At 33.5% G+C, this 25,447-nt stretch overlaps 1 protein-coding gene across 2 annotated transcripts in view; it reads right to left on the reverse strand.

The window, feature by feature from the left end:
* Positions 1-25,447, reverse strand: part of FSTL5 (follistatin like 5) — a 723,315-nt gene that overhangs the window by 131,738 nt on the left and 566,130 nt on the right. For both annotated transcript variants that reach the window (XM_032863481.1, XM_032863472.1), the window contains exons 9-10: positions 14,743-14,904; positions 9,747-9,881 (exon numbers count right to left, since the gene is read on the reverse strand). In XM_032863481.1, coding sequence (XP_032719372.1) covers positions 9,747-9,881; positions 14,743-14,904 — 297 coding nt within the window. The remainder of the gene's footprint in view (positions 1-9,746; positions 9,882-14,742; positions 14,905-25,447) is intronic.

Here is a 25,447-nt window from a genome sequence, read left to right on the forward strand (position 1 = left end):
TGTTGGTCTTTTTTTTTTTTTTTTGTCCGACTTGTTTATATACCTTATAAATCTTATCTCTAGGGCATATTTTAGTTGGGTCTTCTGTTTCTCTCTCTCTCTCTCTCTCTCTCTCTTTTTCTTCCTTTTTGATGGTGACTTCGATTGCTCGGAAGCATTCCAGGGTGCACCTTGCCTGGATCGTGGTTGATATATTCAGCTACACATCCCCTCAACCACCTCTCACCAAAATGACTAGGAGGAGGAACAACCAACAGAGGAAAAATTAAGTGACTGTGCTCTCTCCATCAGAGCTATTGAATATGGACATAGACAGTATTTTGGAAAGGGAATTCAGGGTAACAATTATCCAGGCAATGGCTAGGTTGGAGAAAACCATTAATGACAACATTGAATCAATTAAGGCAGAAGTGAAAATTGCCCAGGAAGAAGGTAAAAAATGCTATCAATGAGTTCCAATCTAATTTAAATTCCCTAACAGCTAGGGTAACCAAGGCAGAAGATAGAATTATTGATCTAGAAGAGAAAAAAAAAAAAAAAAAAAAAAAAAAAAGGATCAGGAGGAGGCCTGGAACAAACAGCTTGGAAGCCATGAAAGTAGAATTAGGAAGTAAATGACTCTATGAAACATTCCAACATCAGAATTATTGGGATCCCTGATGGAAAGGAGAAAGAAAGAAGACTAGAAGATATAGTTGAACAAATTCCCCATGAAAATTTTCCCAATCTGGAGAATGGAACCAGCGTTCATGTCCTAGAGGCAGAAACACTACCCCCCCCAAGACAGATGAATCTAGAAAGAACTCAAAACATGTTATTGTGAAACTGATGAATAATAACTTTAGACAAGAGCTCTTAAAAGCAGCTAGGGGGAAGAGATTCCTTACATACAGAGGAAGGTCCATCAGAATAATGTCCGACCTGTCCACAGAAACTTGGCAAGCCAGAAAGTTCTGGCAAGACATATTCAGGGCACTAAATGAGAAGAACATGCAGCCAAGAATACTTTATCCAGAAAGGCTGACATTCAAAATGGATGGAGAGATAAAGAGCTTCTAAGACTGGCAAGGTTTAAAAGAGTAAATGACCACCATGCCAGCACTACAAGAAATATTAAGGGGGGTTCTATAAAAGAAGAAAGAACCCAAGAGTGTCATGGAACAGAAATTAACACAGACAATCTATAGAAACAAGGACTTCACAGGCAATGTGCTGTCAATAAAAACATAATTTTCAATAATCATTCTCAACGTGAATGGCCTAAACACTCCCATAAAATAGCACAGGGTTGTAGATTGGATAAAACGACAGGACCTGTCCATATGTTGTCTACAAAAGACCTATTTGGAACCTAAGGCTACATCCAGGCTGAAAGTGAAGGGATAGAGAAGCATCTTGCATGCCTCAAAAGAAAGTGGGGTAGTGATTCTCATATCAGATAAATTCGATTTTAAACTAAAGACTGCAGTCAGACATAAAAAGGACACTAGATCATTCTTGAAGGGTCTATCCACCAAGAAGATCTAAAAATTATGAATATTTATGCCCCAAATATGGGAGTAACCAACTACAAAAACAACTGTTAATCAAGATATTCATATCAATATGAATGCATTCATAGTAGGGGATCTTAACAATTCACTCTCAGTAAAAAAAAGATCATGCAAGCAGAAAATCAAAAAGGAAACAAGTGCATTGAATGACACATTGGACCAGATGGACCTCATAGATATATACAAAACACTCCACCCTAAAACAACAGAATACTTATTCTCTTCGAATGCACATGGATCTTTCTCCAGAAGAGACCACATTTTGGTTCACAAAAAAGGCTCAACCAATACCAAAAGACTGAGATTATTCCCTGCATATTTTCAGACCACAATGCTTTGAAACTGAAACTCAACCACAAGAAAAAGATTGGAAGGAATTAAAACACCTGGAAGCTAAAGACCACCCTGATTAAGAATGTTTGTATCAACCAGAAAATCAAAGAAGAAGAACTTAATTCATGGAAACCAAAAAGAATGAAGATACTTTAGCCCAAAACCTATGGGATACAACAAAGGTGGTCTAGGGGGAGATACGTAGCTATCCAAGCCTCCCACAAAAAAAAAAAAAAAAAAAAAAAAAAAAAAAAATTGAAAAAGCCAGATTATACCAGCTCTTGTTACACCTTAAAGACATGGAGAATCAACTACAAATTAAGCCAACCCCGTATACAAGAAAGGAAATAATCAAGATTAGAGCAGAGATCAATGAGATGGAAACTAGGGATATAGTAGAACACATCAATGAAACCAGAAGGTGTGTTTTTTGTTTTTTGTTTTTTTTTAAAGAATCAATAAGATCAATAAACCATTGGCCAAGCTAATACAAAAGAAAAGAGAGAGGACCTAAATTAATAAGATTATGAATGAAAGGGGAGAGATCACTTCTAATACCAAGGAAATAGAAACAATCATCAGAAATTATTATCAACAGTTATATGCCAATAAGTTAAGCAACCAGATGAAATGGATGCATTCCTAGAAACCTATAAACTTTCAAAACTGAATCAGGAAAACATTGACAACCTGAATACACCAATATCTAGTAATGAGATTGAGGCTGTGATCAAAAACCTCCCAGAACACAAGAGCCCAGGACCTGATGGATTCCCTGGAGAATTCTACCGAACATTCAAAGAAGAAATAATACCTATTCTCCTGAACCTGTTTAAAAGATAGCAAAAGAAGGAAAACTTCAAGACTCTTTTTATGAAGCCAGCATTACCCTGATCCCCAAACCAGGCAAAGACCCCACCAATAAGGAGAATTTCAGACCAATATCTCTGATGAATATGGATGCCAAGATTCTCAACAAGATCCTAGCTAATAGGATCCAACAGTACATTAAAAAGTTTATCCACCATGACCCGGTAGGATTTATCCACGGGATTCAAGGTTGATCCAACATTTGCAAATCAATCAATGTGATAGAACAAATCAGTAAGAGAAGAGAAAAGAACCACATGGTCCTCTCAATTGATGTAGAAAATGCTTTTGAAAAGATACAGCATCCATTCCTGATTAAAACGATTCAAAGTATAGGGATAGAGGGCACATTTCTCAACTTCATAAAATCTACCCCTGAAAAACCCATAGCAAATATCATCCTCAATGGGGAAAAGCTGACAGCCTTTCCTTTGAAATCAGTAACACAAAAAGGATGATCACTCTCACCATTGTTGTTCAACATAGTACTAGAAGTCCTAGCAATAGCAGTCAGAAAACAAAAAGGAATAAAAGGTATTCAAACTGGCAAAGAAGTAGTCAAACCCTCTCTCTTTACAGATGATATGATACTTTATATGGAAAACTCAAAAAACTCTACCCCCAAACTACTAGAACTCATATAGCAATTCAGTAATGTGATGAGATATAAAATCAATGCACAGACATCAGTTGTTTTCTTATACACTAACAATGAAAAAATAGAAAGGGAAATGAGAGAATTTATTCCATTTACTATACCACCAAGAACCATAAGATACCTGGGAATAAACCTAACCAAAGAGGTAAAGGATCTGTACTTGAGGAATTACAGAAAACTCATGAAAGAAATTGAAGAAGATAAAAAAAAGATGGAAGACCACTCCATGAGCATGGATCAGAAGAATAAAAATTGTCAAAATGTCTATACGGCCTAGAGCAATCTATACTTTCAATGCCATCCTGATCAAAATTCCACTGGCATTTTTCAAAGAGCTGGAACTAACAATCCTAAAACTTGTGTGGAACAAGAAGGGACCCCGAATTGCTAAGGAAATTTTGAAAAAGAGAAACAAAACTGGGGGCATCACGTTGCCTGATTTCAAGCTTTTACAGCTTTTACAAAGTTGTGATCAACAAGACAGCATGGTACTGGCACAAAAACAGACATGTAGACCAGTGGAACAGAGTAGAGAGCCCAGATATGGACCTGCAACTCTATGGTCAAATAATCTTTGATGAAGTAGGAAAAAATATCTATTGGAAAAAACTCAGTCTCTTCAATAAATGGTGCTGGGGAAATTGGACAGCTGTGTAGAAGAATGACACTTGACCATTCTCTTACAACATACACAAAGATAAACTCAGAATGGATAAAAGACCTCAACATGAGGCAGGAATCTATCAAAATCCTAAAGAACATAGGCAGTAACCTCTACGACATCAGCCACAGCAACTTCTTTCAAGCTATGTCTCCAATGGCAAAGGAAACAAAATGAAAATGAACTTTTGGGACTTCATCAAGATCAAAAGCTTCTGCACAGTAAAGGAAATAGTCAACAAAAGAAAGAGGCAACCTACAGAATGGGAGAAGATATTCGCAAATGACACTACAGACAAAAGGCTGATATCCAAGATCTATAAAGAAGTCCTCAAACTCAACACACACAAAACAGATAATCACATCAAAAAATGGGCAGAAGACATGAACAGACACTTCTCCAAAGAAGACATACAAATGGCTAACAGACACATGAAAAAATGTTCATCATCATTAGTCATCAGGGAGATTCAAATTAAACCATATTGAGATACCACCTTATAACAGTTAGAATCGCCAAAATCAACAAGACAAGTGTTGGAGAGGATGTGGAGAAAGGGGAACCCTATTACGCTGTTGATGGGAATACAAGTTGGTGCAGCCACTTTGGAAAACAGTGTAGAGATTCATTAAGAAATTAAAAATAGAGCTTCCCTATGACCCTGCAATTGCACTACTGGGTATTTACACCAAAGATACTGATGTAGTGAAAAGAAGGGCCATTTGTACCCCAGTGTTCATAGCAGCAATGGCCACAGTGGCCAAACTGTGGAAAGAACCAAGATGCCCATCAACAGATGAATGGATAAAGAAGATATGGTCCATATATATAATGGAGTATTATGCCTCCATCAGAAAGGATGAATACCCAACCTTTGGATCAACATGGATGGACTGGAAGAGATTATGCTGAGTGAAATAAGTGAAGCAGAGATAATTCAACAGAGAGAGTCAATTATCATATGGTTTCACTTACTTGTGGAGCAGAAGGTATTACCTGGAGGACATTGGGAGATGGAGAGGAGAAGTGAGTTGGGGAAAATTGGAAGGGGACACAAACCATGAGAGACTGTGGACTCTGAGAGACAAACTGAAGGTTTGGGGAGTGGGGTGGGGGATGAGCCCGATGGTGGGTATTATGGAGATCATGTATTGCATGGAGTATTGGGTGTGGTGCTTAAACAATGAATTTTGGAACACTGAAAAAATAATAAAATAAAATTTAAAAAAATGTAATAAGAATATAAACTGACTGGTGTAAAGAGAAGTAAAGTGTAGCTTTTGTTTTCATTCTGTGACAAAAGTGGACTCTGGTAACAAGATATTATTTAAAATATCTTAATAGCTATATTAAAAAAAATGTATTCTCTAATCACTTGAGTCAAATTGTTTTAATGTAAAATGAAATAATGATTTTTATATTTGGATATGTAATTGCATAGATGTCTATATATACTCATCTCTCTCTCTTTCTCTCTCCCTCTTATCTCTACATCTATCTTAATATCTGGATCAATCTCTATTTGTCTCTATGTATCATTCATTTTAGAAACTCTAATTTCTAACAATTACTAGATTCTCTAGATTTTTTAAAGAATAACTTTTGTCAATATTTCTTGCAAGGAATAAATAATTACTTTCATAAAATAAGCATGAAGTGAAGGAAGAGCTACTTTATGTCTAGCACTATGGAGAGTGCTTTATAATATCTACACAGATATCACTTAGTGAGTTAATATTCATACCAGATCATTATAGATAAAGAAATTAGAGCTCAGAGAAGTTATGTAATAGCTCCAAATCATAGAACTATTATGTGGTAGGACAATGACTCTAACGCATGTCTAATGGCAAAGTTCGTGCTCTTCTGTGATAGCAATCTGCTTTTTTGGATGCACATTGTATCCCATCACTACTGAAAGGGAAAATGACCTGTGAATTTATTTTTCGTGAATGCAGAACAGTCAGTAATTTTTTAGTAAGTGCAAATAAGAAGATGAAAGTATCACTGATGGCTCTGTGACTGTTTCCTTTGGCTTTTTTGAAAATATCTACCTATCCAAAATGCATTTTGTATAACCAATATTGGTCTTTGTCCGTGGAATTACTAGAAGAGAACCCAGAGCCATCCTTAAGAAGTAGGTTACAAAAGCCAACACCTTTCTCTAATGTGATCTCCACTTGATTTTGGTTTTGTTTTTGTTATATAGCATTCTGACAGTTTATTGAGTACTAGGAGACATCCCAAGGAAAGCTTGTCTGCTACCACACAGACATTCTTACATTTCAGTTTCTTCTTTTCTGTATCATATGAACAAAAACCAAGAGAGTGAAAAGTCAACCTATGGAATGCAAGAAAACATTTTCACTGAGCATGAGAAATGCAAATCAAAACTGCAATGAGATATTCTCTCACACTTGTTGGTATGGTTATTATTATAACAAAAGATAAAAGTATGGGCAAGGATGTGGAGAAATTGGAACTTTTGTGCCGTGTTGGTGGTAATGAAAAATGGTATAGTCATTATGAAAAGCATAAAGGTACCTCAAAAAATAACAATGGTGCTATCATATGATCCAGTAACCCAATTTCTGGGAATATAACCAAAAGAACTGAAATCATGATCAAAGAGCTATCTGTACTCATACATTCATTGCAACATCATTCACAATAGCCAACATATGGAAACAACTCAAATATCCATTGACAAATGAATGGATAAAGAAAACATCGTATATACATACAATGGAATATCATTTCACCTTAAAAAGAAAGAAATCCTACCATTTATGACAACATAAATGGACCTGAAAGACATCATGCTAATTGAAGCAAGACAGCCACAGAAATACCAAGACTGTGAAATTGTACTTATGTGAACAATCTAAAAGATTCAATATCATAGAAACAAAATAGAATGGTGGTTGTGAGGTGATGTGGAGGAGGGAAAAATGAAGAGTTGTTCAGTGGGTATAAAGTCAAAGTTATACAAGATGAACAAGCTCCAGAGATCTGTTACACAACCCAGTGTCTATAGTTAACAATAAAATGTCATGCACTTAAAAACTTAAGAGGATAGAATTTATGCTGTGCTCTTACCAAAATAAATGAGTTAATTCAGTTAAAAAATGAAATCTGTTAGTTTGCTGTCTCATTTTCTTTTAAAGATTTTATTTATTTGAGAGAGAAAGAGAGAGAGAATGAGCAGGGGTGAGGGGAGTAGCCGGAAGGAGCAGGAGACTCCCACTGAGCAGGGAAACCCATGCGGGTCACGATCTCAGAACCCTGGGATCATAACCTGAACTGAAGCAGACACTTAACTGACTGAACCACCCAAGCACCCCTTAGTTTTCTTCTTTTCTCTTTGAAAATGTTACATAATTTAAATACATAAGGTACATCTACAAATAATTTATATCCAGACTTAGGAACAAAATGCTCCAAATCTTTCACTTCTATTTTCCTGTAACATGACTTTGAAAGTTCTATAAATATAGATGTAGTAAGGCCTGAATTACTAAAACTGAAAAAATGTTATTTCTTATTTTAATACCATGCAATCTCAAAAATTATTAAAAATGGATAAAGAAGATGTAGTGTGTATGTGTGTGTGTGTATATATATATGTATATACACACACACACATACACACACACACACACACAATGGAATACTATGCAACCATCAAAAGAAATGAAATCTTGCCATTTGCAACAATGTGGTTGGAACTAGAGGGTATTATGCTGAGCGAAATAAGTCAATCAGAAAAATACAGTTATCATATGATCTCTCTAATATGAGGAATTTGAGAGGTAGGGCAGGGGGTTTGGGGGAGGGAAGGAAAAAATGAAACAAGATGGGATTGGGAAGGAGACAAACCATAAAACACTTTTAATCTCACAAAACAAACTGAGGGTTGCTGGGGGGTGGGAGGGTAGGGAGAGGGTGGTTGGGTTATGGACACTGGGGAGGGTATGTGCTATGGTGAGTGCTGTGAAATGTGTAAGCCTGATGATTCACAGACCTGTACCCCTGGGGCAAATAATATATGTTAACGAAAATAATTTTTAAATGTATTATTTTGACCTAAAAGCTTAAAGTAATAAGTAAAATAAAATAAAAACATGATTTCAGAAACTATTTATAATTAAACAAACATTCATATGACTAAGTTTATGAATCAAATTATTTTAAATCTTCCTTAAAATTATCCTCAAATTTACATGCTGGTAAATACTATGTGATTCACCCACTAAAGGAACTCTGGCTAAGTATTTTAATCCTGTAACTAAGGAAATATATTAAAAAAATACTTGACCAACAGTAAAAGAAAATCAGAATAGAAAGTTGAAATTAAAATATGTGTCACAAATGTCATTATAAAGGACAAAGAAAGCCAAAGTATCCAATTACTTGTCATCTAAAGTTATTTTTTAACAGAAAGTGAATTGCAAATTGGTATTTAGCAGAAATATATAAAAGGAGTAGACAAATTATGGTAGACCTTATCCAGGTTATTAAATCCATCTTTCTTTTCTGTTTTTCTACCTTAAAAATTGTCTTTTTAAATATTTGTTTGTAATGATCATTGTCCTAGGCAGACCAAATATAGACAGATATATTGGTAGTCAGGAGTTAGATAAGATCCTTCTTCCCCATTGGATCCGCTAATATGTCATGTACTCACTGATTTAAGAGAAATAAGATTCCAAGACAATGCTTTACCCTTGTTCAAAAACTTGGTTCAGAGAAATAAGCATGCCAAACTAGAGTCCTCCAAATATCAGGGCGCTTGCAACAAATTAGATTAATAAGACTTGTAAATGAATATAACAAATCAGACTGAGAAGCAAAGAAAATAGTCATGCCAAATGCATCCAGACCCACTCCTAAAGCAATCAAACTGTGGCATATGCATATGAGGAAAGAAAGTGTCTACGGGATGTCCATTGAACATTCATTTGATACATGATATAAGAGGAGTTTGAGTCCCAAGCAATTTAGCTGTAACTAAAAATCCATCTATATCATCCCTACCTTATCCATACATCTTTCACTAGGTAATACTTTTTTTTTTTTTTAAGAATGATACACTTTTTTCTTATTACATGGTATAACTGGGAAACATGTACAGCAATGGCAAAGGACTTCTAGCCCTAAATGGAGAAAACATCCCAGGGATTGATGTCTTACGATGAGTGTCTTACGGTGAACAGGGCTTACTGCAGAGAAGCCCTGCTGTAGGGCTCATGAACCACCAGTTGCAAGGCAATTGAGAGAAAAAGAAATATATGAATTTATTAAACCTATAGTATCCCTCTTTGCTGTATCTTGGAACCTTGAAATGCCATGTCATTTGGGAGAGGGATTTTGTGGGGAAACTAAATTCCTCTATGTGTGAATGGGAAGACAGGACCTAAAATATAGTGGACATACTTGCAAAGGAAATGAAATCATTCTAGTGTTGTATTAAAAATTTCACAAGCTTGTTTAATTCTTAAATCTAATTTTAATATTTTAAGATTCTTATCTTTCTTATGCTTAAAATTTTTTTAATGCATTCTTCATTTTGCCAAATTTTCTGGTGCTTTTGCTTTTTGAAGAAAAAAAAGCCTAATTGTAAAGTAGAGTACAAGGTGTGTGCGTAAGTGCACTGTAGGTGTATACATACGGGTCTTTCTAGCAGAATCTTCCACAAAAAGAGAAGAGATGTCTTCATCCACTCCTGCTTCATTCTTGGCGATACAAGTGTATGCTCCTGTATCTTCATAGCGCACATTGCTTATATGAACCTCACTGCCATTTGCTGAAAACAGAAGGCAAATGCAACTTGTAAACTATGATTTCAGTTTTGGTACAGTGCTTTCCGATTACACAGTCAAGCAGTTCTCTTAGCTTGTCCTAATTAAACTGTTCTCCTTCCTACTTCCATGCTTTGGAGGCATGCCAAATTATTCCAAAATCATTCAAGTGTTCCATAAACTGTGCTGTCATTCTATTGAGAGCCCAAAACTCTATGTCAAATGCACAAGCTTCTTATTTTATCTTTATTTCCTATTTCCCACATTTCATATGTATTTCATATTGATGACTATAATTCCACTTATATATTTATTTTTAGTATTCAGAATCCACTTTACAAAATTTTAAAATAATAGCAATATGGTTCATACACAGGAGAATATGGATAAAAAAACTTTTCATAAAGAAATTCAGTGAGCTACATCATGAAATATAGTACAATTGCCACTTATTAGGTACATTATTGAGACCATATTATACATCTGGAATTACAAGGTAAGGAAGCTATTAAGTAAGGAAAACAGAAAGGTAGGGTTGCCTGGGTGGCTCAGTGGGTTAAAGCCTCTGCCTTTGGCTCAGGTCACGATCCCAGGGTCCTGGGATCGAGCGCCCCATCGGGCTCTCTGCTCAGCACGGAACCTGCTTCCCTTTCTCTCTCTCTGCCTGCCTCTCTGCCTACTTGTGATCTCTGTCTGTCAAATAAATAAATAAAATCTTAAAAAAAAAAAAAAAGAAAGTTAATAACACATGATTTGTCTGCAAGATTCCAGTCTTTTGCCAGAAATATCCATAAACAATATTATAATGATATAGTCTGTATTGATGTACAGATATACAGTCATAAATTGATACAATCAGTATACAACCAAAGGATTAAAAGAATAATTAGCTCAATTTTTCAATCTTGGTAAGGTAACTTTTTTTTTTTTTTTTTTTTTACTTTCCAGTTCTTCATTCAAGACACACACGCTATTTAAAAAATACATCTTCTTAAGGGCAACAAAGCAATTCATTAGATGGATCTACTTTAGTAGTTTTATCTTTAAAATAGTAAGTCCCCTCATTAAGACAATGCTATTATGAAGAATGCTATGATGAATATAACTCTTAATAAAATAACTTCTTAAGGTAAAACCTGATTTCCTAATGTAGAAATCAGGGCATAATTAACCACCAACTGTGTTGGAAATATGTTGGAAATATACAAGGTAACTTAACATATCTTATTTCTTAATTGTCTTAAATAATTCATAATTTTCAGAAGCAAAATCAGAAACTCATAGATTGATCTTATGGAAATCACTCAATTCAAAACATAAAGGCTAGACACCTATCAGACTCTAAAATTCAGTGGTCGTTGTGCTCATTTGTTTAGGTTTCTTTCTCTCTCTCTCTTTTACTTTATTTTTATTCTTTCTTTGTTTCTGTGTGTGTTTCATATTATCCAATCACAAGAACACCATGCATCATGTGTGACAGAGAGTAATATGACTATTTAAGACAGATAAATGATGAAATAATCCATGACCCTGTTTGGGGATAGAAGATAGAAAACCAATGGGAAAAAGATCTTGGGAATGCCAGTGGCTCTCAAGGGATGTGAATGGGATATGGAGAGGCAGTGAGTGTTTGGGGGAGGAATAATGATTCAGATAACTTGAACCTTTATCTCACATTACAGATGGTATTACTCACCTCCATTCCCCCATCCATTGTTGAGAATCACTACTCCAAAACAGAAGGTTGACCATTTGTTTTGGGGTTGTGTGTGCTTTGTTTTGTTTTGTTTTGTTTTCCCAATAAAGCCTGGGTAGATATGCTTTGTAGGCCATAAAGTATCTTTAATGCTACTCACCTCTGTCATAGCAGCATGAAAGCAGCCATGAACAATATTTTAAAACATGAGTGTGGCTGTGCTCTAAAGACAAAGACAAAAACAAAGCCCCCCAAGTGGCTTCATTTACAAAAGGGGCGGTTTCCCAGATTTGGCCTGTGGCCCTTAGTTGGCAGACGCCTTAAATACACTATTTTTAAGCCTGTGTCAGCTTCTTGTTTTGCATGATATATGGCTCTCTCCAAAGAACACACTTTCTCTTAAGAACCACACACTTAGCAACCTAAATTCTCCAAGATTTTTTTTTAATATCAAAATCAATTTACTCCTTTTTCGAATGTTCTCTTCTCAATATTGTTGTATGTCCCCCTAACCTACATGCTCCAACTGTCTTCCTCCTTCGCTACATAATCTGCTATTGCTTGATGTTTTCTACTCTATTGCCAGAACTAGCAATTTCCTCATGCATTTATCATTCTGACAGATATACCTTACCAACTGCCAAAACTAGAAAAAGTGGACGTATCTCTGCACTTAGTGTCTCTGCATCTAGTTTTCTGAGTACATTAAGAGACAACTGCATAAGCAAATTTACAAATTCAGAGTTTTCAGTTTGCAAGATGTTCCATGCTACTTGGTATTCACTTCACTTGACCTTGATAGGTATATGCCTTTCATTTCCTACTCTGTTTTTATTTCAAATCTTTACTCTGTTTGATGTTTTCCATCCTAATACTAACTTCTCACCCTAAGCAAGTGACCTTTGTTTTTAAATCATGAAGTGCATACATGTAATTAGCAAGTAAACCCAAATCATTTTGCAGTATATATCCTTATTAAATCATCACATTTTATACCTTAAACTTACACAATGCTGTCAATTATTTTCTAGTCAAAGCTGAGAAAACAAGTAAAGCCAACTTCTTATTTCCATCTACAACTTCACATGTATTTACTTCTCAAAAGAAGCTCTCTGTTTCTTTCCAAAGAATATGTCCCTTCTTTCCTTTATGATTTCTACAGTTATTTAGTCATTGTTCCCCACCTCCATTTTCTGCATATATTTTTTCTCTCTTAGTATTTCTTCAACTCGATGCTCTAAGAAGAAAAAATATATCATTTGTCCTAACCCTTTCCATCAAGAGCAACTACCTTTTCTTTTGTCCTCCTTTCAAAATCTGAAGAGATTTTTATACTTTCTTACTTCCTCTCTTCTAAACCTAAGAAAACTGATGGCTATGAATAAAGTTTTTCCTAAATGTCAAAAGGTCAAATTAATCACCTGACCCATGAATACATTTCAGTGACTTTCCTCGACCTTTCTGTGCATTTGATATTGTTGAACTCTTTCCCATACTTTGCTTTCTTTTATGTAGGATCACCTTTTTCTCTTGCATTTTGCTAATTTTTAGTCTCATTGTGTTATTTATCATGATTTGCCTTCTAATTAAACATTTCTACTTTTCTAGGATTTTACTTCCTCTCATTAACATATCATCCCATCCATTGATGTATTCAGTCCATGCCTAGACTTACATATAAATGCTAGCTAAGCATTTGTTGAATAAATGGATAATTAAACTATAGTATTTGGTAACATGTAATCATATGGAAAGCCACAGGGATTTCACATGCCTATGCACCCAGATTTATCTCTTAGGTTGTGCTCTCCACTCACTTTTCATTTTTCATTCTCTCAAAACTTCAGTGATTTTCTCATTTAAAAAAAAAATGATAATAGCTACCTTACAAGGGCCCCCACCCTTTCACTGAATCTGGAGTGTAATCAGCCCCTCATATGTGCCTTTGTTTGTATTCCTAGAAACAAAGATGTAATATGCTCATCTAATACTGTTTACTGCTATTAAATGGGCAAGAGATGACAAAAGCAGAAACTATTTTAGGACTTTCTTCACTTTAATTTCTATTAATCAGATCAATCCTTTTCTAAGATTATAGACACTAAAGATGTAACCAGTAGATGTAAACATGTAAATTTCTTGAATTTACTTCTACTAATATAGAGATTTGTAAGATCTATGTTTTAAAGGTCACAATTACTTTCATATGTCATTTCTGACTTACAAAAATAAAATAGTTAATATTTCAAAAAGATTTATTTAAAAACATATATCAAAACGTTCACTGTTAAAGTGTAATAAGAAGTAAAGTCTATGCTTGTACAAATAATGCAAAAATGAAAATATATTCACTTGTAGTATGAATCAAAGGAATTTAAAGCATGCAATAAAGAATATAGTGTCATACAACATACACTCCAGTAAAATGACTCATCACGTTCTACTCTTGATGGTGGAAATAAGATTTATACATTTTTAAACTTACTAGTATAATCAACATATATGCAACTGCTTTTGCATTATTTAGGTATTTGGCATTACAAAGATTGTTTTTTGTTTTCTACTTACCACATATTCATTATTATTATAATCTGTATAATAATTCTATTTCATATTAGACTATTCAAACTTGAATATTTTATATGTTAAAATCCAATAATAACATTAAATACCTTTCAAACAATGTAAGTGTAAAACATATTTAGTAACATTTTTTCTTTCTTCATTTGCAAATTATACTACAAAATATTCACTAAGGGATTCTATACTATTGACACTCTCTAGGATTCATTTTTAAAGTATGATTTAAATATTTAAATGATCCCTTCAAAATGTATTCTATGAAAAAATCTACTTATTCTGTTCAGCATTTCGCTATAACTCATAGAACAATTACTTAAAAGATACATAATATAATATTTTACTTATTGCTGAAATAATATCATAATGAATTATTATGACATTATTATTTAAAACACAAAAAAATACTAATGGACTCTATTTCAAATAAAATCTCTTAAGAACAACTATATATTTTTTTCATATACATGACATTTGGTTGCCATCAACTAGCTTTTTTTTTTTTTTCAAATCATGTAAACCCTGTTATAAATTTCAGTATAAAATTTCTGCACGGTCATTTAAGAGGAAAAAGTGCAAATAAAAAGCACCTTGAAGTGTGAGTTGTTTGGACAGCTTTGGTGTTATATCAATTCCATTCTTGAGCCAGCCAAGCTGAGGGTTTGGTATCCCCTCTGCGTGGCACCTGAGACTTGCAGTTACCCCAGGTTCTCGAGCCTGACTCTCTGGATACACCCGGATTACTGGAGGGACTACAAGAAGAAATGGGGGAAAAAATTGAATTAGTAAGCCATATTCTTTGATTTTCTAAAAATTGCAGTATGAGAAAATTGTTAATTATGTATTTTAATGATATATATTTCTATAGATCTTAGTTTCCAAATATCATTATCTGCAAAAATGTACCAGTTACCTTTAACTGTACCAGTAATCTTTAGTACATAAAGGTTACTCTGAGACTGTGCCAGGAAAAATACAAGCTGAGTTGGTAATAGGAGAAGTTTTCAAATTATGATAGAAACATTAAAAAAAAAAATACAGAAACCAACTTAAAGGGACTTTTATTTGTCAAATATGAGAAAATTTGAGCATTAAAATAAGGAACAATTATTAAAAACATAAGGAATTTAAAAAGACTTAAAGAATTCAATTGTAGGGGCGCCTGGGTGGCTCAGTGGGTTAAGCCTCTGCCTTCGGCTCAGGTCATGATCTCAGGGTCCTGGGATCGAGCCCTGCATCAGGTTCTCTGCTCATCAGGGAGCCTGCTTCCCCCTCTCTCTCTGCTTGCCTCTCTGCCTACTTGCGATCTTTCTCTCTGTCAAATAAATAAATAAAATCTTAAAAAAAAAAAGAATTCAATTGTATAAATAAGTAAATGAATATAAAAATGAGGAACAATGAAAATCTTTTCCTTACCATAGCATATATAAAGGATCAGGATAACAATTACATTTACAGAAGCATCCAAACAGAAAATATTTAGAAATAAATTTCACCAAGGAGGTGCAAGACTTTCACACTGAACACTGCAAAATGAGTTGAAGTATATTTTAAAAAAAATAATGAAAAGTCATGAGTTTATGAATTGAAATAATTAATTAGTAGGATAGTAAGAACTGGTAAGAATTATAAGATGATAATACTCCACAAAATTGATCTATAAATACAACGTAATCCTTATCGAAATTCCAACTGCATTTTTTTCTTTTTGCAGAAATGGAAGCGCTAATCCTCAGATTTCTATAGAATCACAAGGGACCCCTGAAATAACCAAAACAACCTTGAAAAATAGTAACACTGGAGGTCTCATACCTCTCAATTTCCAAATATACTATAAAGTATGTGTATAGTATATATATATAGGAATCAAAACAATATGATACTGGCATAAGGAAAAAAACTTAAATCTATGAAATAGAGTTGAGTTGGGAATGCAGAAAAAACCTATTAATCTATAATTAATGATTTTAACATAAATGCCAAGAAATAGTCTTTTCAAGAATTGATGCTGAAACAACAATACAAAAGAATGAACATGAACTCCTACCTCACAACTTATATAAAAATTAACTCAAAATTAATAAAAGACCTAAATGTAGGAGCTAAAATAATAAAACACTTAGAAGAAAACATAAAGGTAAATCTTCCTGAACTTATGTTTTACTATGTCTTCTTAGATATTACCCCAAAACCCAAGCAACAAAAGAAAGATCAATAAATTGAACCTCATTAAAATTAAAATTGGGGGTGCATCAAAGGACACACACTATCAGGAAAGTATATATACAACTCACAGATTAAAACAATATTTGCAAAAAAAAAAACAATATTTGCAGATTGTATCTGATAACATAGTAGTATCCAGAATATATACTGAGCTGTTATAACCCAGGAACAAAGGGCAAATCACTCCCTCTCCATAGCAAAGGAAACTGTAAACATGATGGAAAGGGAACCTACAGAATGGTAGAAACTATTTGTAAACCAGATTATCTGATAGTAGTCAATATCTAAAATATACAATGAACTCATGCACTTTAACAGAAAAAGCAATTAAAAAATGTCCACAGTACATAAATATGCATTTTCCAAAGAAACTGCAACCTCAGAAAGGTCTAATACAGGGACCACCTGGCTAAGCTGTTCTCAAATTCCTTAGTTGTCTTATTTCTCTACTTATTACCTCATATCTCTAATTCCCTGTTATTATCTCATAAGACAAAAAAATAAATAAATGTTGGTTTAAGCCACTAAGTTTTAGGATAACTTACTGTATGCTAATATGTATAGTAAGTTTCTTGGTTGAAGAGGTTTTGCCTTATTTAATCTTTATATCCCCTTACATAGTTGAGTGACAAAGGCACTATAGAGCAAGAAGTGTTCCACAGAATGCATATTACAGATACATTACACATATATTTTATTCACACTCACACTTTAGCATTTGTTATTTAGAACGACCATGAGAACATATGTACTTTGCATTTTCCTTAGTAAGAATATGACTTGGTAAATAAGGAGAAACATTCTGGTTCTCAGTGCAAGAATTTTCTGCTGAAGCTATCTTAGCTAAAGACAATAGACACATGTTCATCGAGACCATCCTGCTCTTTGGTTAATTAATATACTTTGAACTGCCTCGTTTCTTTTATTTTTCACCCAATGGAATGCCTGTCAAAGATGCAAAGTTAAAAATCAGACTGAGACTCTCTTTAGGCTCTCAACTTGAGACCCAAGTTAATTTCATCACTGTTTTTTTCTAGCCATTGTATACACAAGTTAGATTGACTAACGAATAAACGTCAGCCTTCTAGATTTACTGAAGTTATAAAAGCAATTCAAACCAAGAGACAAGTTGAAGCCACAATTGGACTACAGATACGCATATCATCCTACTGGCACATTCATTTTGGCTATACACTAGAGATCCTAAACTGGACTCATATCAGCTCTTACATGGAGACAAAGGGAAGGAAGTGGTACTCAGAAATGCCCAGTAATCCTTTCAAATTGAAGCTGGGTCTTTGTTTTGTGAATTGCCTTTAATAGTTTCTGGAACAGAAAAGTAATAAACTTCCAAATTTCTAAGCACTAGATTTTTGCTGTATCCTTTCACCCTCTCCTAAATAGATGTCAGAACAAATGCAATATACACAAACATCCACAACAATAATAGGAGTAAAAGCAGGCTCTGATTTTTTTTTTTTAACCTTGATGACTACTTAAATGGTGTATTTGGAAATATCAAATATATTTTCAAAAATAGTCCTCATAAAATTTTTGCACATACTTTCTTAGTAGCATAGAGCACATATTTAGGCTTTTGGTATACATCTAAAAGGACAGAGTATTTTTTGTATCATTTTATTATATTGGAGGTTCAATTTAATAACTTTTTAAAGAGATAGAATAATATATTTCCAGCAAAACCACATTACCATAAGATCTGGAGTAAAGAGAATTTTTTCAAATACTCAGACCTAATCTCTAATCTCTTAACGACTCAGGAGTTAGGAGATGAGCCTTCTAAAAAGACTTACATAGAGTGCCAAAATGGAAAACTACTCTCTCAATAAACATTTAAGAGAAGAAATGTATCTTGCCACAAAACTTATAGCTAAAGCAAGGACCAAGGTTTCTTACAACATTCTTTGGAACAGCAAAACATTGAGATGACCTAAGTATATCGAAATTAGTTTGAAACGAAGCACATCAATCAACTCAATGATAACAATAGATTCTACATCATTTATATTTAAAAATGTAGATATTATATGGGTCACCTATACTGTCATTGATACTCCCCTAAGGACAACTTTTCAAATAAGATATTCAATTTCCCCCTGCGCTCCTAGTTGTTCTCTACTTTATTGACACATTTGCATGTGCACTGAAAGGAAAACAATGAATAATAATTTTTGCCACATTGAACTTTTATACCCAAATAGACACTATGATATTTTGAAAAAAATAATAATACTCATATAATATGCTTAGTATATTGGTATCAAGTGATGGTCTGAAAAATATCTCTTAACTTACACAAAATTGAGGGATAAGTGATTGGCATAACAACTATTTAACCTCAGTGACAAGCTACACATTTAAAAATAGTTTATTTTTCCCGGGATACATATTATGAAATATAAATGAGGATTGATGGCAGCCTGAATTAAAAAGTCAATAATCCTCCAGAGAACATTTCAAGCCATTTGTTACAGTCCTTTTTAGTTAGGAGGTGCACTCTATGAACTTGTCTTTCCTTGCTGTTGCTATTGCATGAATAAAGAAACTGATGAAAAGGATCAAAGCGTTTTCACATTGGATTTAGAATCCAATCTGCGTATGCTACCATGAAAATATTCAAATAAGGCTCCCAATATCTCAAGGAAAAAGGTAATATTTAAATGTAAGTGTCTATGTACTTAAAATTTCCTAAGGATATCCAGTGTCTCACAAATTTACTCTTGAAGCAATTTATTTGATATAATATTATCTAATAAAGTCAAATGATATCTATGTAAGTAGAGATTATTGCATATTGTTCAATAGCATCCTATAAAATATAACCAAATAAGTTTTTGTCACTTAAAATGGAACAGATTTGAAAGGATGTAAATATGTGAATTTTATTTATGAATAAAATTTAAGAAACATATAAAATATGATCTGTTTATTCTGAATTTTAGGATAATATACAAATATTTATTGAGCAACTTCTGTGTGTAGCATATTGTGGTAAATGACTTTCTCTCTCCATCTCTTACATGCTCTGTTTTATACACTAACATGTTGATTGGGTATTGAGCTCAGGTTTTGAAATTAGCCAAATAAACACTGGAAAAATGGATTCTTACCCTAAATTGCATTATATTGTACCAACCATAAAATTAATGTTCCCATACATGTAACTACTGGAATTTGTGACTTGGAATCCAAATATAAAATCTGAATTAAGTGTTTTAGCCATTATATATAAGGTATATTTGAGGACCTTGAAAATTATATTTTAAAATGTGAAGGTCAAGTAATTATCAGTGCATTTATAGTAATTTGGAGAGGTATTAATAATTCATCTCAAATGGTTACAACTTTTCAAGGAAACTGAGCTGCTTCTTTCCATAAGCCAGGTAAGATAAATATCATCATATGACTGTATTAAACTGATATAATAAATCTGCATTTAATTTACCTAATGATTCTTAGAGCATAAAGTATAAATAATAAGATATTGTATACAGAGGACTAGTTGCTCTAAGAATACATACTTAAGGCTAATACTTTTTAACTAGTTATAGAAATTAAAATGAAAATGGGGTTCTGCAGACATTTCTCCAAAGAAGACATACAAATGACTAACAGACACATGAAAAAATGTTGATCATCATTAGTTATCAAGGAGAGTCAAATCAAAACCACATTGGGATACCACCTTACACCAGTTAGAATGGCCAAAATCAACAAGACAGTAAACACCAAGTGTTGGAGAGGATGTGGAGAAAGCGGAACCCTCTTACACTGTTGGTGGGAATGCAAGTTGGTGCAGCCACTTTGGAAAACTGTGGAGATTCTTTAAGAAATTAAAAATAGAGCTTCCCTATGACCCTGCAATTGCACTACTGGATATTTGCCCCAAAGATACTGATGTAGTGAAAAGAAGGGCCATCTGTACCCCAATGTCCATAGCAGCAATGGCCACAGAGGCCAAACTGTGGAAAGAACCAAGATGCCCTTCAACAGATGAATGGATAAAGAAGATATGGACCCTATATACAATGGAATATTATGCCTCCATCAGAAAGGAATAATACCCAACTTTTCTATCAACATGGACAGGACTGGACTTGATTATGCTGAGTGAAATAAGTCAAGCAGAGAGAGTCACGTATCATATGGTTTTACTTATTTGTCGAGCTTAAGGAATAACACGGAGGACACTGGGAGATGGAAAGAAGTGAGTTGGGAGAAACTGGAGGGGTACACAAACCATGAGAGACTGTGGACTCTGAGAAACAAACTGAAGGTTTTGGAGGGGAGGAGGATGTGGGGCTGGGTGAGCCTGATGGTGGGTATTATGGAGGTCCTGTATTGCGTGGACCACTGGGTATGGTGCATAAGCAATGAATTCTGGAATACTGAAAAGAAATAAAATAAAATAAAATGAAACAAAAAATGGCGTTCTGATAGTAAATATTAAGTTTAGAATCAAAAAAGCAGTTCAGCTAAAGAAAATACAATATAACTAGTGTATTTTTCTAGGTCTTTCTTCCTGGAAACTTTGGGGTCTTTATGGAATCAGTTGTGAATATTTATCAGCTCAAAACCATAAAGTATTGAATATTAATACATATAAAACTTGGTACTAAGGTTGGTGGATATATTTCTTAAAGATCTATAATAACTTCATTGTATTAAAAATAAGTGTTTTCTCAATAGTAGGAATTACCTAATACAACCTAATCATCTTTCTAATCTAGTATTAGAAACGAACTTATGAAAAAATAGCTATCTATAATACTAAGCCCTGATTTTTCATCTTTCACTTTCATTCTGTGATCTTTCTTTAGAAATCGCTGCTCTGTTCCAGAATGTATAAAAACAGCATAACCTGCGTACTTTGGAAACCTGATTTTTGAGTCAGGAAGCAGAGATCACTGACCCAATACAGTGACTGTAATCTAACTGAAAACAAAAATGAATTTAAGGTGAATTGTCAGGTCACTGGTATGTAAACAACTAAACATTGGGTATTTTTTTTTTTTCTCAACACTATTATCTCGTATTCTTTTGAAGGATTCTATCACTGCTCTTCCACAAATTATTCACACAGCTGCAACTGTTAGAGGAGGTTCTAAGAAAGCTTGAGGGTAAGAATATAAATGCCTCTGAAGTAGTGCTGACTCACAGCAGCATCTGGATTTTTCTGTTTGTATTATGACTTCCTTTGTCATTAAAGCAACTTTCCTATGAAAAATTACAGACAGAGTTTAATAAATATTTTAAACGCTACTGAGCTTGTCCAATGCCTTTTGTCTCTGACATTATTAAAGCCATCAATTTCTCTTTAACTTTGTCCCAAAGCAGTCTTTTTATATTCATGACTTTCACACTGCCTCTTGTCAATATTACAAAACTCCCTGATCACATTATTGCAGCTTTCATAAAAATGTAGAAGATGCAACGAATGTTGGAGGCAAAATATAAATTAACAAGAATATACTTATGCTCATAAACTTTTGTGATTTTTCTACTGGATCTTCCTATATATCCTACAGTATTTTAACAGATCACAACTTTTTAAGCTATTTTGAAAGGGACAGCAATCTATCCTAGTTTAATGAACTTAGATCCCTTCTACCAATCCTTAAAGTTAGTGGCCCTTTTAATTCTTAATTTTTAAAAAATGTCAAAGGCCATCATTTATAGAAATGCTCTCTGAAATAAAATCTAGCCAAAGCATTCAAGGTAATAATATAGAATGTTGTTTTTCTAAATCTATGAAAAAAAGAACTAATGAAATAAATAATTTAATGTCTGGCACATGATGGTTACTGTTTTTTTCTTAGATGTTACATTTAATATATATTTAATTTAAAGAAATTTTCAGAAGATATCAAATTAATTATTTGAGGCAGGGAGTGTTCAGTAAATACGTTATAGTAACCTATCCACATACACACTGAAAATCTGAATGTATTTCTAACACTCTATGCTCTAAGGGATAAAATACCTAATTTCTCTAGGTCTCAGATTCCCCATTTATAAAGTTTGAAACCCTTCCTAGAATTAAATTGATTAAAAGAAACAATGTATGGCAAGTGGAAATATTAGGTGTTGTAGCTCACACACTTTAGTTTCCAGAAATCATATTTTTGCTATTACATGAAGAATGACTGAGACTTAATAGGAGAAATGACAAACGTATGTACTTTCACTAGTCAATACCAATTGATTAGTAGAAATGGACTTTTTAGAGATCCAGGTTGGAAGTGGCCTAAACCCATATATGGGTTCAATGGGATAGACTAGCTGTAATTGGTAAGCCATAGCTGCCAGGAATAGAGAAAGGGAAATGGAAGCAAGACACATTTTGCAAACTTGCTTAATGTTTAAGACATAAATATGGAGGCATTTGGGTGGCTCAGTGGGTTAAGCCTCTGCCTTCAGCTCAGGTCCTGATCTCAGGGTCTTGGGATTGAGCCCCACTTCGGGCTCTCTGCTCAGCAGGAGTCTGCTTTCCTCTCTCTCTCTCTCTGTCTCTGCCTACTTGTGGTCTCTCTCTCTGTCAAATAAATAAATAAAATCATTTAAAAATGGATGTAAATATAAGCCCTATCTAAATATAATGTATAATTAGATTTATTCAAAGCTGCCACTAAAAGAATTCTAAACAGGTCAAGTGAATCTTTTAAACTCTTCAATCACATTTATAGCTCATTGGCCATTTAATGCACACATACCCTATAAAAAGGTAGTTTTTGTGACTGGAGAGTAAAGGAAACAATTGCATTCGTTAAAACTTAAAAAGATACAGAAAAATATGTCTTTGTGATATTAAAATGTGTAGCAAAAAGCATAACTTTCCTTAAAGCTATCAGTCTAGCTAGACTTATCTTTTTCCACCATTTGTATAAGAAATGAAAGAACTTTCAAAACATGTAAGACCATAAAATATAAAACACTTTGTATCAGGCAGGATTACTATACTCAAAAGGTAGATCTTAGGTCACAACTTGGTATGAAATGATTTGGGCAGACTTACTCCAACTCTTGCAGTGCCTGTTCCTTCATTTGAAAAATAAATGTTATGATGAAATAATGTGATGGCATTTTAAAATGGAAAATGCCTTGCAGATAGAAATGGAGAGAAATGAATTTATGATAATATTGTTGAGGCAAATGATGAAAATCTTTTCAATAGAGTAGATGATGATAATTACAAATATTCAATAATTTTTCTCAGGGATTTTTTTATTGCAACTACTTTATGTAAAAGGCAAACAAAAAATCTGTAAGTTTAGAAGGTTAAATTCATCTAGAGTTATAACAGTGCTAACACACTGGGGATTATAAATATAATTTCCTAATTTCAGAATGAGCTTTTTGATAGGAATTATAAATGCAATCTACCATAATTAAAGATAGTCATATAATTCTAAACTACAATATTAATTTACTAAAATAGTATAGATAGTTCATCTGAAAAAGGAAGTCTTGAATAAAACAGCAGTAAGCTTTATTTTGTTGTTGTTTGTTAGTTTTTATTTAAATTCAAGTTAGTTAACATATAATGTATTACTAATTTGGGGGTAGAATTTAGTGATTCATCCAGTTGGATATAACACCCAGTGCTCATCCCAACAAGTTCCCAACAAGCTCATCCTCTCCTTAATGCCATCGCCCAATTACCCCCATCCCGCCACCCACCTCCCCTCCACACAGCCCTCAGTTTGTTTCCTAGAGTTAAGAGTATCTTATGGCTTATCTCCCTCTCTGTTTTTATCCTATTTTATTTTTACTTCCTTTTCCCTATGTTCATCGGTTGTTTCTTAAATTCCACATATGAGTGAAAGTATATGGTATTTGTCTTTCTCTGACTTACTTCACTTAGCATTATACCCTCTAGTACCATCCATGTCACTGCAAATGGCAGTAAGCTTTGTTTTAAGCAAACATTATTTTACCCATATTTTACTCAACAACTGTCAAAAAAACTTTGTTACAAAACTACAAACTGTAGACTTAAAAACTATGCAAAAATCACATTAAGTGTAATCCTTATTAAACAAAGACAGAATATATGACTATGTCTTATTAAAACAATTGCTTAAATTTTTCATTTTTAAATTGACTAGGATTTTTATTTTTTTTTTTTCATTTCATTTCATTTCATGACATACATAAAAACTTGCTAACTCCCACAGAGGAGGACTATGCTATTTTAGACTTAATGCATTTGATAATTTTTAGAATATCCCCTTACTTAATGGGCAGTGACAAGGCTTTTTTCTCTCTGGTCAAAACCTAATAATTTCATCTTATACAGGATCTATTATCAGAATCTATCCCTGTTTCATCTGCTAAATCCATGAACCACATGAAGCCAGACTGATCAGAGTTTGAGGCCCATGTTCAGCATGTAAAGCACCTGTAGTTAGAAACTTCTTAAGCTTTCTCAGTCTTGTTTTTGTCAGTCATAAAATTAGCATATTAGAAATAATTGCCTCAAGGATTTTTGAAAAAGAGATCATGTATGTAGAAAAGCCATTTAAAATTTTGCAAAGTAGAAATTACTCATTCATGTTGGCTCTAATTTGTTTCTCTTTAATTTCTTTTGTTATTGATATCTTAATATACTGTGTATTTATTATTAAAAACACATTATACAGAGGAGGTATATAAAATATTAATTGCCTTTCTCACCACAGATTTTTGAAATGACCAGTTTTAATCTTTCAGTGTACTTTAAGTTTCACCTCTATCTTTACACAACATACATGCACATATGTATTTCTCAAATATGAACTTCTTCTCTATATCTTACCTTGGATTTTTTTTCATTCTAGACATCTTAGACATATTTGAGGACAATATATGTAAATAAATGTGTTGTTTCAATAGATTAATAATTTTTGCCATAAGGGTATATGATTATTTATTTAACAATTTTAATAATGATTCAGGTCAAATTTCACACTATTTTACACAACTGTATATAAAAATCATTCTTGTACCTACATACTACTGTTGCTTTCAATTTTTCAGATTAGCTGAGTCAAAGAAAAATTGCTACAT

This window comes from Lontra canadensis, unplaced genomic scaffold (genome assembly GCF_010015895.1).
Source record: "Lontra canadensis isolate GAN:19392208 unplaced genomic scaffold, GSC_riverotter_1.0 scaffold1, whole genome shotgun sequence".
In the NCBI taxonomy this organism is placed as follows: domain Eukaryota; kingdom Metazoa; phylum Chordata; class Mammalia; order Carnivora; family Mustelidae; genus Lontra; species Lontra canadensis.